We start from the raw sequence: 17,481 nt of genomic DNA, 5'->3' as shown, positions 1-17,481 counted from the left end.
ATGGATCCCCACTGGGCAATATTACAGACCAGTAAACACCCTGTCTGCCACCATATGGACCTCATTCTATTCTAGAAGTATCTGTAATATGGGGAGAGAAGAACCTCCATAATACAGCAAATAATGGGAGTATACAATGGCCCTATCCTCGTAGAACCAATCAGAATATAAGCCTATGTATGTCTCCATACAAAGTCAGAAGTACAGTAAGGACCCACAGTATTCAGATGTTCTGTAGCTCTGCTTTTAGGATTGGCTGCTGTGTATAAGCAGAAGCCCAGCACATTCTCATCAGCATCTTCATGCGCTGACAGCTGATTTCTCTTGACACAAGAAAAGAATGATTATAAACCACAAGCAGCAAAACCTGGAGGTTACACAGGATGGACTGAAGATTGTCAATGTGGTGCTTTCTGATAACATTTAGTCTTACCTCCAACAATCAGCTCAAACACTCTGGTGGTCTCAGTGCCGTTGGACAAAGCTACACATGTGTAATTAGCGGAATCTTTCTTTGTCACCTTTTCGATCGTGAGATGCAGACTGTCAGTGGTCATGTCCTGCTTGTAGTGGTCAGGTAATGTGAATATCTTCTCATTTTTTCTCCAAAACATTGCGGCAGCCGGGTTGGCCTTGAACCCACAAGCGATATGGACTGTTTTGCCCTCTTCCCCATTGATGATGGTGTCTCCAGACAGAACAGGAGTAACTAGAAAAAAAATATGATTGAACTATTAAGATCTTCATCTTAAAATGTTAAAGGTGTATAACATGGACAAATGGAGGTCATCCAATATACAGTAGTTCCAAGCTGCTAGTAAGAATGTTTAGGTTCCTTTTAAATGGGCAGAATTTTTGCCCAAAATGAGCACCTCTTAGCAATATAGCATGTTGATGGATGCTCGCTCATTGGTAATGTGACCGTTTGAGTGCATTCAGTTCCATTATTGTTGGTAGCACATTTTACACTGGGTGTAATGATTGTGATAACTGATGATTTTTAATGCCTCTAAAAAAGATGCAATTAACAAAAAATTGCCCTATCTATAATACTTAACGTTTAATCGTTCAACTAAAAAAAGCCCAACAAAATAATTATTAAACAAAAATCACAGCAAGTAGTGCAAGTAAACCAGTGCACAATTTAAAAAAAGGAACGGTCTTGCCCTGAAATGCCCCTACTTGGCCTAAGCTGCGCTTTACGCTCACGTAGTGGAGCACTCGACCTGATAAGGGTGACCCCTCTGAGCCGTCCCTTAAATCTAACTAGGGCTCCCTGCTGTACCCTAAGTAGAATGGTTTCCCGGCTCTGTGGAACATGTTTCATTGGTTATATTCCAACTCATCAGGGGACTGGTAAATAATAAGAGTCAGAATATAGTGGTCTCCTAAGCCTAACTGTCCTAAAAAAAAATGCAATCACCCGGATGAAACTGAGCATGTGCCACCAATTCAGTGATGTTACTGAGCTGGACACACCTGACAAATGAGTGTTTGCTTTTTTATCTGGTGATCGGATGTTTGTATGAATGATCATGCCCAATTATTCACCTGTATAAAAGAGCTTTTACAGTGTGCTAAGCATATCTTGCACCCCAGAAGAAGCTGAACGAGGCAAAACCCATGGTTGGGATGGGTTCAGCAAGCCACATGCCATTCCTTTATATAGTCATATGATTGTTTATACTTTATTATGGAATAAAACCTCTTTATATCTCTCTCGTAGAGGTTGTCTGCACTATTTGCTCTTTTACATTTAATGTAAGATAATATACATCATGATTTAATCCCTGACACCAGTCAGTAGAAGGCTGTATAATATCTCCATCCATTGGGATATAGATCTTCAAGGCTACTGCTGACCATCCGAGAGTGTGATTACACATATCATCACTGGACTGAGTGCACCTGCTTGTATTGTGGACTAGACAGACACGCTATGGGACATTCTTATACCGCTTCCACCTCTGTGATTCAGGGCAGTAAGTGACTTAAACTGGTGACGCGGACATCTCTGTGTGCAACCGCAGGGACATGTTGTATATTTCATTCTATTTGTATGATCACTATGCAGGTACCCAGCTGGTACAGGTCATGGAGAAACATCCCCATGCTCCAGGCAGCGGTGCACCACCAATGAGGCCAAGTGAGGCATCAGGCAGCACCAGGTAGGGGCAAGAGGGGGCAGCCAAAGGGCCATGGGCTGAAGGGAAAGGGTTAGGTTACGAAATTGGCATTGGAAAGGGGGAGCAGTGTTTCAGTTTTCAGGCAGCAGAAAGGCTAGGTGCACCCCTGGTTCTGGGTTTGGGAGAAAAGCTGCTGGCGTTCCCATCTAACTGCAAAACAAAGGATCAGGAATGTTAAAATCTGGTATGCCTGAACCGTGTTTTCCCTACTACTGTTGGGGGACAGTTTGGGAACCCGCCAATTTCAGCAGGATACGCCATTATAGATGTAATGTGTGCGTAATTATGATTTTATATATTTTTTAAAATTTTACACTCTTATTACTGCCAGATGCCGCAATCAGCTATGAACGCAGCATCTGAGGGGTACAATGATGGGGAGCGGAGAATTCGCCATTCCCTGTCATTGCACCCACTACTTACAAAGAAATGCGCTTTGTGACGAAGCAGCCGAATCAAATTTTTGAAAACTTCGCTCATCACTACTGATGACCTATCCTCAGATACTGATCGGTGGGAGTCTGACACCTGGGACCCCCGCTGATCAGTTATTTGAGAAGGCAGCGATGCTCCTGTGAGCTCTGTGGCCTTCTCCGGGCTTTTCCAAGGCCAGTGACATCACGTTCATCTGTCACGTGGCCTAGGAGCAGCTCAGCCCTATTACAGCTGATCAGTTAGGGTCCCTTTTAAGTTTCCCTGGATAACCCCTTTAAAACTACGCTGATGATCAATTGATCACATCAGGTCCAGCTTTAGAAAAGGAGGCTACTAGAGGGTAAATGTAGTATTACAGTTCAAGCGCTAGTCCTCTACATCGAGAACTGTTCTGTATTTGCCGCTGTCTACTTTAGCTCAAAGCTTGGCTTTAAAAGCAGGTCATAACAAGCCTGTACATGTAAACCAAGGTAATGCCATTCTTTACCGCTCAGTTGGCATTCACTAATAGGAAAGACTGAAATGCAAATACTGGCAGAATATGCTTTATTTATATAGCACCCACATCTTCTGCAGCATTGTACATTTGTGTTTGCTCACATCAGGTCTCACAGTCTAATCTTACTAACTCAACCATACACATACTCTACATGATGGGGTCCATGTCATAGGAGGTTGAGGGAGTATATCCTAAACATTAATACTATGTTCCAGAAGAAAGTAGATCTTACAAGGCTTCATTGTTTGGGATCTACTCGACCAGAATAATTGCAGGGATGCTACTCACATGGGACATTCAGTTGCACGGACAGCTTGACGGAGTTGTCACTCTTCAATAGACAGGTAAAGCTCACTCCATTGTCTTCAGAGGTCACGTTTGGGATGCACACATGACTGACATTGACATTGTTTTCAGCCTTAATGTCCACTTGTTGGGACCCTCGGTACCACATCAAGATCTCAGCATTCGTGTTGTTAACAACTTCGCAGGTGAGAAGAGCAGGACTTCCAATGTTGGCAGGAAGCTGATTGTTACGAATTTCACCGTTGTTCAATTGGAGCTGTGTGGCTGCAGACAACGAGAATAACATCATTAGATGGACCTTTCTCTGCAAGAATCCACCAAACTGTCTGCTAAGTTCCCCTCCTCTTCATTCACATAGTATGCATGTACTCTATATACAGGGGCCGACCAGCCATAGACCCTACAGGGAAACTTCTCGGTGGGCCGATGTCCAAGGGGCCACCTGAGCCCTCTTCGAGGCTGCCAACCATGTACATAACTCCACCTATTTGAGTTGTCCCTCCCTACTTGTGTTGGCCTCACCTCTTTGGACCCGCTTAAGACATGGGGCCACTTTTAGTTTTTTTCCAGGGCCACTTTATGTTCCTAATCCATCCCTGTGTATATAATGGTGACATGTAAATGATCATAGTGATTGGACCCACTATCTATCCTATTAGAAAGGCAGATATTGTTTCTTTAATGAGCAGTGATCGATGGTTTAGCAGTCATTTGCGTTCAGAAGATGTTCAATTGCATGAAACAATAACCACTGTTCGCCCATAGAGCATTTACACTGCTAACAACCGTCAGATTTCTGATTGAACGAGAGGATTTGGTGGCGACTATTCTTTCAGTCAGGCAGATTTGTCGGACCCACGGACAATGAACGACTTATCATTCGTTGTTTGATTGCTGCACGCTATTTCATGTGACAATAATTGCTCAAATTCGAACGATTATACGTAAATTCGAGCAATAATTGCTCCGTCTAATTTGCCCCTGACATTTAGATTATTAAACAGAATGGGGAAAATTTACAAATGTGATTGTGCCTAGCGCTTATCGTAAAACGTGACAACATTTGGTGCTTTTCTGGAGTATAATGTTTAAATGCCCACTTAAAAAAAAAAAACTTTTTAGGATGGTTGAAAAAACACTTTTGACTTTTTCCCCAAATGGTAACATTCTAGTTATACTACAATTTTTCTGTGCCATGTCTAAGGGTATACTTTTCCTAAGGGCTCATGCACATGAACGTGCCATGTTTTCCGGTCCGCAAAACACATATGCCGCCCATGTGCCTTCCGCAATTTGCGGAACGGAATGGGCGGCCCATTATAGAAATGCCTATTCTTGTCTGCAAAATGGACTGGAGCAACAGATACACACTTTGGGTGCTTGTCCGTATCTTTTGCGGCCCCATTGAAGTGAATTGGTCTGCATCCGAGCAAGAAAAAATGCGGCTCTGATGCGGAACCAAACCACGTTCGTGTGAATGCGCCCTAAAGGTAGACACCTGGATCCAGCTCTGGTTGGCTTAGCCCCATCTGAGTGCTGAGAACCTTTAGTTGTAACTGCATAGTTCTCCAGACAATAAATTGGTCCATGAATGACAGAAACTCGCACAAAGATGGAAATAAACATCAAGCCCTTCGTTCCTGAGTAGCATTACTAGGCACCATAATGGAGGATCATTGTGACCCTGTCTATGGGGACCTTTTTCTTCTATGTATGCCACTGGCCGTGTCATTGTGACCCCCTCCAATTCAACTATATCAAGGTTCAAATTTCCTGATTCAAGGGTAAGACCAGATATATTCATCATATACTAACAGTACGAAGCAAAGTAAAAAAGCAGCAAAGGATTACAAAACGCAGCCTATTCTACAAGTGAAGTGAACAGCTACATAACCGTGGAAATTCCCTTCAATATTTACAGCTTGACATTCATTATGTGGTCTAAATACTTTTAACAGTCATGATGTCTCTCAGATAAAAATAAAAAAACATTTGCCATAAAATATTCCGATTACACATTAACTAGAGTGGCGTCAGATAAATTAGCTCCGCAGTGAGGTGTGCTCCAGTTACTAAGGCTGCCCACGGATATTACGTACTTTTGGAAGTGCTTGACAATAACTGAATATCTACAGGGGCTGTGTGGTGGGGAAACATGGATCAGACAGGGTAGATTTTTCACTACAGATAAGCCTTAGGCCTCAATCACACGACCATGTGGGTCACCATTTCTTGCGGCTCGGATGCGGACCCATTCACTTCAATGGGGCTGCAAAAGATGCAAACAGCACTCCGTGGGGTGTCCGCATCCGTTGCTCCGTTCCATGGCCCCGCAAAAAAATATAAAATGTCCTATTCTTGTCTGTTTTGTGGACAAGAATAGGCATTTCTATTATGGGCAGCCCGTTCCGCAAATTGCACGAGACACGGGACGGTCGTGTGCCTGTAGCCTTATACCGTATGTTTTTTATCCTCATGGTATCTCTATCTTTGGACTATTCTATGATGTAATATGAAAACTGTGATCTCATGGATTAGCAAGACCTCAAGCAGGAAAAGTTGAGACATACAACCAGTGGGGATAAGGCCTCATTCACACATCCATGTCCGTGCTCAAATCCGTAAGAAGGAGGTCAGTGATGCATCCGTGTTGGGTCCGTGTGTCCGTTTTTTGCTGTCTGTGTGCCATCCGTGTTTCACGGTCACTGAACAGCTGAAAAATTATTTTAAAAGCATCTCTTCCTAATAATCCGTGAAACACGGATGCAACACGGATGGCATCTGCATCTGTGGTTTTCCCGGACCCATAGACTATAATGGGCGTGATGGATCCGTGAACACAGACAAAATAGAGCACGCTTCCGTGCTAAAAACACGGACCCACAAACTATGCAAAAACACTGATGTCTGAATACACACATTAAAATGATTGGGGACGTGTTCTGTCCGTGGAGAACACGTACAGTACACATGCGTAAAACTCTGACGTGTGAATGAGGCTTAAGTCTCTACATTCTACCCAGTGTACGGCAGTGCATAAAGTCTCCTGCATGTGTAGCCGCTCCAATGCTCCATCAGATGTCGTGTGTACGGAGCTATTCCCACCTACGGCACATGATGGAGCATGCTCTAATTTTTTTCATATGGAATATGATGGGGAAAAAAACTCAATGGGGGAGATTTACTAAAAATGGTGGATTTACACTGTCTAAGAATACGAATCAAAGTCTTAATGGAGTTGTGTCATCTCGGTCATCTAGGACCGCAACTGCTCTCCATTCATTTCTATGGGGCCTCCGAAAATAGCCGAGCGCTGGCTCGGCTATTTTCAGGGGCCAATAGGAAGGTTTGCTGGTGTCTGGACCTGGCACCGCCGGCCACCACTTTGCCGGCCTCGCGTTAAGCTTCGTTTTAGAGAAAGGGGTGGGTCCCAGAGGTGCCCCCATTATCTGAGATCGGTATACCGCTTTAACATTAGACAAATTTACTATCCTGGAGCATGGACCTTTATTAATCTGTGGCAGATTTCCACTAGAAACTTTGTTTGTGCACCACAATTTTACACCACCTATAACTTGGCATAGTTTTATTACAAAAATGCGTCAACATTTTGATGCATTTTTTACTGCATGGAGGCGCATTTAGGCCAAAATGCTTACAAAAGTGTGTAAAACAGTAAGCTCCAAGCTCCTCGCTCTATTATGGCTCCATACGAAACAGAGGGCTCATATTACTAGGTGCATCAGGCCTTTATGTGATGCGTATGTATATTATTATTTTATAGCACCATTCATTGCCATGGTGATATATATATATATGAGTGATATACAGTACAGACCAAAAGTTTGGACACACCTTCTCATTCAAAGAGTTTTCTTTATTTTCATGACTATGAAAATTGTAGATTCACACTGAAGGCATCAAAACTATGAATTAAACACATGTGGAATTATATACATAACAAACAAGTGTGAAACAACTGAAAATATGTCATATTCTAGGCTCTTCAAAATAGCCACCTTTTGCTTGGATTACTGCTTTGCACACTCTTGGCATTCTCTTGATGAGCTTCAAGAGGTAGTCCCCTGAAATGGTTTTCACTTCACAGGTGTGCCCTGTCAGGTTTAATAAGTGGGATTTCTTGCCTTATAAATGGGGTTGGGACCATCAGTTGCGTTGAGGAGAAGTCAGGTGGATACACAACTGATAGTCCTACTGAATAGACTGTTAGAATTTGTATTATGGCAAGAAAAAAGCAGCTAAGTAAAGAAAAATGAGTGGCCATCATTACTTTAAGAAATTAAGGTCAGTCAGTCAGCCGAAAAATTGGGAAAACTTTAAAAGTAAGGGCTATTTGACCATGAAGGAGAGTGATGGGGTGCTGCGCCAGATGACCTGGCCTCCACAGTCACCGGACCTGAACCCAATCGAGATGATTTGGGGTGAGCTGGACCGCAGAATGAAGGCAAAAGGGCCAACAAGTGCTAAGCATCTCTGGGAACTCCTTCAAGACTGTTGGAAGACCATTTCAGGGGACTACCTCTTGAAGCTCATCAAGATAATGCCAAGAGTGTGCAAAGCAATAATCAAAGCAAAAGGTGGCTACTTTGAAGAACCTAGAATATGACATATTTTCAGTTGTTTCACACTTGTTTGTTATGTATATAATTCCACATGTGTTAATTCATAGTTTTGATGCCTTCATAGTCATGAAAATAAAGAAAACTCTTTAAATGAGAAGGTGTGTCCAAACTTTTGGTCTGTACTGTATATATATATATATATATAAAATCGGTGAAATGAGGGCAGCACAAGACCGGAGTGCTGCCCTCATTTCACCGATTTTGTTCTACTGTTCCTGGTCCAGGAATTAAAGTGGTATTTGCACCTGCCAACCTAAAGAGTGCTGCTGCTTCACTTTCATTCTTTTTTTAAAATTATATAGATAATTATTTTTTTTTTATTAATGGTTGTTTGGGACATGGAATGATATATATACATTTATATCTTTATCATATTGCAAGATTTCTTTGTATATCACTCACCTGAAATTTCATGCAAGAGAGCCAGGAGTACAGCTAATAGGCTCAGAGATTTCTTCATTTTTACTCGGGGCTAGTAGGGATAAAAAAGAGAATTTAAAACGTTTCTATGCACTTTAATGCAATTTATGTACATTGTGCACACTAGAACGTAAGAAAACATTGATGGCTTTATCCATTTTTATTTCTGTATCAGACAGAAGATAATATTAAAGGATAACTGTCACATTTAGACCCTAATTTAAATTTTCACATATGTAGTTACTAATAACATGATATTCCAGAATCAGTTACTATTAGACTGACTTACCCCATATTTAATAAGATTCAGCCCTTAGCAACCAGTCTGCATAAAACTGCAATTTCACTATTCAGTTAAGATGGCCGCCACTGCCCTCACCCTGAGGCTAATCCCGCCTGCCCTCACTAGCCAGTAACAATAGCCCGCCAAAAGTGTCAGTAACCAGAGCCCTCCCCCTAAAGGGTTAATCTCCTGCAGCACAAAGGGGTCCTCTTACCACATGTTGCTTTCATTTATACACTGAGCAGACGGCAGATCTCCCTTCCCTGGTCTGTGCTGCTCCAACTCTGCATTCTCCAGCTCTGATGAGTGAGGGAGCGTCTGCCAAGCGCAGGGACAGGGAGAAGTGCACACAGCCCAGGCACTGTTATCAGTTGCTGGGGAGGACCTGGCTTTAATCATTTACTTACAGTCCCTGGCTGTCAGTAATGTGAGCCTGCACGCAGCGCGCTCCGTCCTTCAACAGATAGACGGACCATGCCTAGCATCCCCATTTTGAGCACAGGTAAAAGTAGGCAGTACAGGGAACAAAAATGTGGAATTAAGGGGTAATTAAATACACTGTGAAAAGTTGAAATAGGGTCACCAAGGTGATATTAATCACAACAATCCAATACTCCAAAAAAAATATATACGACAGTTATCCTTTAAGATTATATCCTGGATATGATTAAAATATATAAAACCAATACTGGGAGACCGATTGGTTTCCCATTAATTGTGTGTGTATATGCTTACAGAAGAGAGATTAGACTGAACCGCAGTGAAGATAAGGACTGATATGAGTGGATACATTTTATATACAACACTTTATAATTAGGGATGAGCGGACCCATGGATGTTTGGGTTCTCCGGGTTCGGCTGAACTTCGTGTCAAAGTTCGGAACCCGAACTTGACCTGAACTCGAACCTGAATCCCACTCGAACTTGACCTTAACTCGAACCTGAATGGGGACCCGAACTTTGGTGCACTAAAATTGCTGTAAAATAGTCATAGTAAGGGCTAGAGGTCTGCAAAAGGAAGCAAATGGGGGTAAGAGCAGGACAATTGCCCTGCAAACAAATGTGAAAATGACTTAAAATAACATGGAATATAAAAAAAAAAAATCTTGAACTAGGAGGCGGTGGTCAAAATGGAGTAGGAGGTTGAGGAGGCGGTAGACGTGGTGGTGTAGGTGGAAGCGGCGGTGGAGGAGGAGGAGGAGATAGCCAAGACTGTTTTTGTTTTTTCATTTATTTATTTATTTTTCATAAATTTGGGAAGGCCCAAAACATTGGGAAATGAAAAAGAGAACGCAAAGAGAAAGTGCGCTGTAGTATAACAATGGCTGGTTAGTGCCGGTATACATGTCTACTCAGCACAATGTACGGACAAGTCCAGTGGGATCCATGCCTGGTTCATTTTAATGAATGTGAGCTTGTCCAAATTGGCTGTGGACAGGCGGCTGCGCTTGTCTGTGATCACCCCCCCTGCAGTGCTGAACACACATTCGGACAATACACTGGCCGCAGGACAGGCCAGCACCTCCAAGGAGTAAAGGGCAAGCTCAGGCCATGTGCCCAATTTGGAGACCCAGAAGTTGAATGCGGCAGACCCATCAGTCAGTACGTATAGGCGTGTGCACACATACTGCTCCACCATGTTGGTGAAATACTGCCTCCTGCTAAGACCTTCCATATCAGCTGGTGGTGCTGGTTGTTGTGGCGTGCTGACAAAGCTTTTCCACATTTCGGCCATGCTAACCCTCCCTTCTGAGGTGCGGGCGGTGTCCAAGCTGCGTTGGCCACTTCTTCCTCCTCCTCTGCCTTCGCCTTGTGCTTCCTCTGAGCCCCCGCTGTCAGGTAGTAATGCCATCAGCAGCGCATCTACCAGCGTGTGCTTGTACTCGCGCATCTTCCGATCACACTCCAGTGACGGAATTAAGGGCGGCTTGTTGTCCTTGTAGCGGGGATCCAGCAGGGTGGCCACTCAGTAACCAGCACTTGTTAGAATGTGGGCAACTTGGTGGTCGTTGCGCAGGCACTGCAGCATGTAGTCGCTCATGTGTGCCAGGCTGACCAGAGGCAACGACAAGCTGTCCTCTGTGGGAGAAGTATCGTCTGTGTCCTCTGTATCCCCCCAGCCATGCTCCAGTGATGCCCATGAGCTTCATTGGTTCCTTCTCCTCCTCTTCCTCATCCTCCAGAACTGTGCCCTGGCTGGACAGTTGTGTACCTGGACTCTGTTGGTGCAGGAACCCACCTTCCGAGCCACTTGTGAATGACTGGCCTAATAATCATGGAAATGATCCCTCTTCCTCCTCCTCTTCCTCCTGTGCCACATCCTCTTCCATCATCCCCCGAAGCGTTTTTTCAAGGAGACATAAAAGTGGGATAGTAACGCTGAGGACGCAACACTGCACACACGTCCCTCATGGAGGCCCACTCGTTGGTGGTGAAATGGTGCTGTTCCGCAGAGCAACTCCCCTGTGCGTGCTCCAGCTAAAACTCCACTATCGCCTGCTGCTTGCACAGTCTCTCCAGCATGTGCAAGGCGGAGTTCCACCTTGTGGGTACGTCGCATATGAGGCGGTGAGCGGGAAGGCCGAAGTTACGCTGCAGTGCAGACAGGCGAGCAGCGGCAGGGTGAGAACACCAAAAGCGTGCACAGACGGCCTACACTTTCTGCAGCAGCTCTGACATATTGGGGTAATTTTTCAGGAACCTCTGCACCACCAAATGCACATGCACCAGGCAAGGGATGTGCGTCAAACCGGCTAGGCCCAGAGCTGCTACGAGATTTTGCCCGTTATCGCACACTAACAGGCCGGGCTTGAGGCTCAGTGGCACCAACCACTCATCGGTCTGTTGTTCCATGCCCGTCCACAGCTCCTGCAAGGTGTGGTTTTTCCCCCCCAAACAGATGAATTTCAAAACAGTCTGCTGTCGTTTCCCTCTGGCTGTGCTGAAGTTGGTCATGCAGGTGTTACCCTGACTGGATGAGGAGAAAGCGGAGTAGGAGGAGGAGGCAACAAGAGGCAACGAGAGACGTACTGCAATCCTCGGGGGCGCCAAACTGCTATCCACCTCAGGCCCAGCCACCACTGCATTTACCCAGTGTGCAATTAGGGAGATATAACGTCCCTGCCCGTGCTTGCTTACTGGTCCACGTATCGGTGGTTATGTGGACATTGCCACAGATGGCGTTGCGCACCTGATTTTGTCCGCCACTTGGTTGTGCATGGCAGGGATCGCTCGCCTGGAAAATTAGTGGCGGCTGGGAACCACGTACTGTGGGACAGCCACCGCCATAAGGTTTTGAAAAGTCTCCGTCTCCACCAGATGGAATGACAGCATTTCAAAGGCCAGGAATTTTGAAATGCTGGCATTCAGGGCCAGGGATCGCGGGTGGGTAGGGGGGTACTTTCTCTTTCTCTCCAGTGTTTGGGGAATGGACAGCTGAACGCTTCCATGGCACAGTGTGGAGATGCTTGGTGACTGTGGTGGAGGTGGTGGTGTTGCTGCCACATTCTCTGTTTGCGGGGTGGCAGGTGTCACTGTCACTCCAGAGGGGGAGTAAGAGGCCGAGACTGCAGCAGAAGAGGGAGCAGGAGGAGCCTGAGATCTTTTGTGGTTTTTGAGGCGTTTACTCCACTGCAGCTCGTGTTTTGCATTTAGATGCCTGGTCATGCAGGTTGTGCTCAGGTTTAGAACATTTATGTCTCGCTTCAGGCTCTGATTGCACAGCGTGCAAAGCACTCGCGTTTTGTCATCAGCACATTGTCTGAAGAACTGCCACACCAGGGAACTCCTTGGAGCTGGCTTTGGTGTGCTCAGTCCCTGGGTGCGGTGGGCAGTAGCAGGCGTACTGGCTAGGGGACGGCCACTCTTCTTTTGCACCCTGCTCCCTCTTTTGCTGTGTGGCTGGTGCTGTGTGACCACCACCTCTTCCTCCGAACTGCACACGTCACTTGCATGACCTTGATTCCATGTGGGGTCTAGGACCTCATCATCCTCCACATCATTTTCCACCCACTCCTCACCCCTGCCCTCCTTGCCCGTCTTCACACTGCAGAAAGCCGCAGCAGTTGGCACCTGTGTTTCGTCATCATCAGAGATGTGCTGCAGTGGTCCTCCCATGTCTACATCCTGAAACATAAGTGATGGGGCATCAGTGCACTCAATCTTTTCCACTTCTGGGGCAGGGCCAGGCGGATGGCCCACGGAAACCCTGCCAGCAGAGTCATCAAAAAGCATAGGAGACTGCTGCTCAGGGGGCTCAGACTGCTTGCCTGATTTGCAAGGGGGGTGAGGTGAAAGACAGATGCCCATGGGCTGCAGGTGCCAACTCTGCGCTTTCAGCACGGGACCGGGTGGGAGACAATGTGAAGGAACTGGAGGCACTGTCAGCCACCCAATCTACTACTGCCTCTACTTGTTCTGGCCTCACCATTCGTACACCCGTATTCGGGCCTACAAAATATTGCTGAATGTTATGTCGCCTACGTGCACCTGAGGAAGGTGTTTCATTTGGGCGTGTAGCTGACACAGATCGACCACGTCCTCTCCCTGCATAAGGAGCTCCACCAACACCAGCAGCACTTTGACCAGGGCCACGTCCCTTATTTGATGCTCTCCTCATTCTTTGAGGTCACCCACTGAACTAACAGACCGATTAACCATATTAATTTTCCTGTCACGTATGCAGTGCATGTGTACCTCACACCAAAAATAGGTAAATATCACCCACCGAACTAACAGACAGATTAACTATTATATTTTTGTGTCAGGGGTACAAAGATGGTGCATTGCGCCCACAAAAGATCGCTATAGGTCACCCACAGAATTAACAGCCAGATGAGATTCCTAACACTCCCCCTCACTTCAGCTGCCTGCTTCCTGTCCATGCACTACTCAGAGCTGATGGGCGGTGCTACACGTGATCCAGCTTGTATAGAGGGTGGGTCACATGATACATCTGCCAATCACAGCAATGCCATTACTAGGCATGGCTGTAATGGCTTCTAAGTGCCTACAGCTTAAAAGCTTTTTGATTTGCTGCCCTGCAGCCTTTCAACAAGCTTTATTAAATGCCCGAACACCGAGCTCGAACCCGAACTTTTGCTGCAAAGTTCGGATTCGAGTCCGGGTACCCGAACTCGCAAAGTTCGGTATGGACCCGAACTTTGCAGTTCGGGTTCGCTCAACACCATTTATAATATATGTCATGAAAAATAAATATTTATATAGTGCAGGAGAACCCTCATTGTATTATGTATACAATAAACTACATGGAAATGTCCATAAATCTCCAGCTACTGTATTTCTGTAGAAAGAAGCCAAACATATCTGATTATCTTTCTTCACAGTCTAAATAATCTGATAAGATGTAGGTAGAAGAGCAATTATGATTACGGCTGCTACTGAAGCTTCTGTCACAGATTAGCGGATGTGAACCCTCTGTGCCACTGACTACCAATACTCTGGAGGGGAGTAACTCAGAAACTACCCAGATTTCACTAGAGCCTCAGATAGTGAGGATAGGCTTGACCGTCGGTAATTGCCAGGGGCTACTCCAGAGCGTAAACCAATCAGTGGCAGCTGGTCCAGGCAGACCAGGAGGTACCTGCGACGGTACCGACAGTACAGACGTGGTCAGACAGGCAGGATCGTAACCAAGAGCAGCAAGAAAGGAACCAGAGGAAGAGGCAGAGACGTAGTCAGAACAAGCACAGGGTCAGGGCAGGCGGCACAGGAACAAGGTCAGACAATCCAGGTCGGCAATGGGAGAGGCGAGGCAAGCAGGCAGGGATCAGACGAAAAACTAAGTCAAGGAACGAAGTATGAAGTCAGGAACAGCTTGGTAAGCAAGCTCTTTAGCACAAGATTAGGACCTTGACTCTGAGGCGTCTGGGTAAAGGGCTGAGCCACTTAAATACCTGCAGAAGAGCCAGGGTAGGTTAACGAGATCACATGACATTACTCAGCCCCGCCCAGAGAGTGATGCGTACTGCCACATCAGCAGCCGAGTACAAGTAGTGTCCAGGTTAAATGGAAGTTGTGGAGCGGAATCCACATAGGTAATACCAACCCACAGGCAGAGTCCAGAGCTGCAACAGAGGCTGGAAGTAGAGATCACAGATGAGCACGGCGCCCGGGACTATGGTGATGAGTGGGGGAACAGCGCAGCACAGATGTCGCTGTTACAGCTTCCATGAATATCAGAGATTTCTGTGAACGTTGGTTGAAAGCAATATGTACCCATTTCTACAAACCGTTTACAAACTTTTAAGGGTACAGTAAAAAGATACTCTTAAAACCACAGGCAAGTAATATAAACGTACGATAAGAATGGCAACAGAAAATATTGGATAAATACGCCATTTGTCTCCATGGGGGTTCATTGTCTTGACTGTGCAAGTATCAAAAAGAACATTGTTGGCTGAGGAAATTACTCTATCTGCAGCCACACAACTAATCTAAACAATAGACATAAGGAGTTATGTTTAAAGGGTCACTGATGTTATAGAGATTAGACACATACCAAAAGTTTTGATCAGTAGGGGTCTGAGGGCTGAGACCACCACGATCGCTAGAATGAGACAAGAACACTCACATATCACGATCTCGGTCCTCAATGTAAGAGATAGAACTGAGACGTGATCATAGACTTCTAATGAGCTTGTCTTGGCTGTTGGTGGGGGTCACAGCACTCAGACCTTCACCAGTCAAAACTTTTGATATGTCTCTATGACATATCGAAACTTTGTTTAAAACTCAGTGACCCTTTAATAATTCAACCAATATTTCTATACTGATAACCCTATCCATTCTATGCTAAAAAGTAGGTTTTCCAACTGCTGTAAATCTGTAATGTTTTTGCAATTACAATTCTAAAAAAAAAATGCATGTTGACCAATGCAAATACATGGAAATTCACACAATATGAACATTTTCCTCTTAAAATATCTCATGGAAAATATATTTTTGTGTATGTCCCCTTCCCAACGAGTGTTCTAATTTAAATCAGAATGCTCACTGTATTATGGACAATTTTTTACATCTATTGCCAACTTAAGAAACAAGTTTTAGCAAAAATGGAGAGACAGATTTATAGAGAATTATAAGTAATTTTTTAAAATCAATTTAACCTAAAGTTATACAATAGATCTACCATACAATTTTCACATTTTGAACAATTCTGTTCTTGTGTTTGTTTTTTAGTTGTAACATTAGCAAACAATTAACTTAAATTCCATATTTTTTATACTGATAACCTATCCTCTGGATAGTCATTATTATCAGATCGGTGGGGGCCTCCACCTTCACCAATCAGCTGTTATGGCAGCCACCTAAACTAAACAGTGGAAGAAGCCATAAGCTGAAGGTTCTGTCCACTATGGCTCCCATTTAAGTGACAAATATCTTTTTGTTTATGTCCCCTTTTTTATGGACTAGTTCTTTCATATAAGTTTAACAACCACAGCTTCTAACCCTATTCAACTTCCATGGCTGAGAGTATCCATCAAGATAGCCAGACCACTAGATGTATGCCCGTGGAAACAGGATGGACCACCAACCATCTAATCTATTGTATGGGGGTGTCCTGACTCTCCCCTAACAGCAGATGTTGAGGGAAAGAAGGATCAGGCAGTTGGATTTTAACAAGCCTGATCCTTTTGCTATCAAGGGAGATAAGGTGCCTCTAGAGATGTCTGGCAGTGGCTTATTCCCTGCTTGGTCGAGTGGAGAGGACTTCACAAGGCAAGAGTGCTCTACTTTTTACCTAAAGAACATTTCTTCTTAGAATCAAATCACAAGTAAAGAGAAGTCAATTGGGCCTTTATCTTTTTCTAAAAAACGTATGACAAATCCTATACAAGTTTTCGTCAAAACTAATAAAAGCCTAAGAAATTTCAAAAGAAAATCACTACTTTTAAATTTTAGGTGGAAACTGACCTAGGAACAGTCATAAGGCAGGATTGAGCCCACGGTCTAATATCTCCACAAGTCTCTTACGCTCAGTGATGATCCAGGAGTTCCTCCGCTTAGCTGTGTCTGTGAAGTGAGAATGTTTCTATCCTTGGTTCTGTTCTTGTTCCCTTGAAGTTCTTTATTGACGTCAGGGTCAATGCCTGAGAAGTTACAGGTCAAGGTCTACACTGTTTTATGGACTCTGAGTAAATATAAAACCACTCTCAAGAAAAAGCTTCTGCATTGTTGAGTAAGGACAAACTGGTTGCTTCTCCATTTAATAACTTTGGGTGAGGCTTTTGAGTCACTAAGAAATGCAAAGATTTCTGGCATCTAGAATGATTTCAGTGCCATTCACCCCTATAAATCTGCAAAAGGTTGTGGAACTGGAAAAGAAACTCTGTATTTATTTTTCCAGAAACATAGCATACTAGAGAAGAAAATCCACTGTTCTTTTGCAGAAATACTAAATTAGAGGGGTTGACTGAGATAATGAAAAATCTCGGACAAGCCCCACTATTGCTTAAAATCACAAAAACACTGTTATACTCCTGAGGACAGTGATTGGCTGCAGTGGTCATGTGCTGTGTCTCGATGCATCACCACTCCTGTTTGTAAACAGACTATGGCATGAGAACCGGAGCAGCGCCATTTGTTTGTAAACAGACCTTGGCATGAGAACAGGACCAGCGCCACAGAGAATGGCGCTGGATAAAGCAGTGAGAATAAGTTTATTTATTTTTTGTTTTTTGTTTAAGC

The 17,481-nt window shown here is 44.5% G+C and overlaps 1 protein-coding gene across 2 annotated transcripts in view; it reads right to left on the bottom strand.

Annotated features, from left to right (window-relative positions):
• TMIGD1 (transmembrane and immunoglobulin domain containing 1) overlaps positions 1-16,860 on the bottom strand; it is a 34,815-nt gene extending 17,955 nt beyond the window's left edge. The window contains exons 1-4 of one of the 2 annotated variants that reach the window (XM_040421785.1): positions 16,708-16,860; positions 8,472-8,541; positions 3,409-3,690; positions 434-709 (exon numbers count right to left, since the gene is read on the bottom strand). In XM_040421785.1, coding sequence (XP_040277719.1) covers positions 434-709; positions 3,409-3,690; positions 8,472-8,529 — 616 coding nt within the window. In that variant the 5' untranslated portion in view covers positions 8,530-8,541; positions 16,708-16,860. The remainder of the gene's footprint in view (positions 1-433; positions 710-3,408; positions 3,691-8,471; positions 8,542-16,707) is intronic. The other variant, XM_040421786.1, reaches the window with a different exon arrangement.
• Between the last annotated feature and the right edge of the window lie 621 nt (positions 16,861-17,481).

This window comes from Bufo bufo, chromosome 3 (assembly GCF_905171765.1).
Source record: "Bufo bufo chromosome 3, aBufBuf1.1, whole genome shotgun sequence".
In the NCBI taxonomy this organism is placed as follows: domain Eukaryota; kingdom Metazoa; phylum Chordata; class Amphibia; order Anura; family Bufonidae; genus Bufo; species Bufo bufo.
The sequence above is the reverse complement of the archived record's forward strand: the minus strand, read 5'-3'. Positions and strand labels throughout refer to the sequence as shown.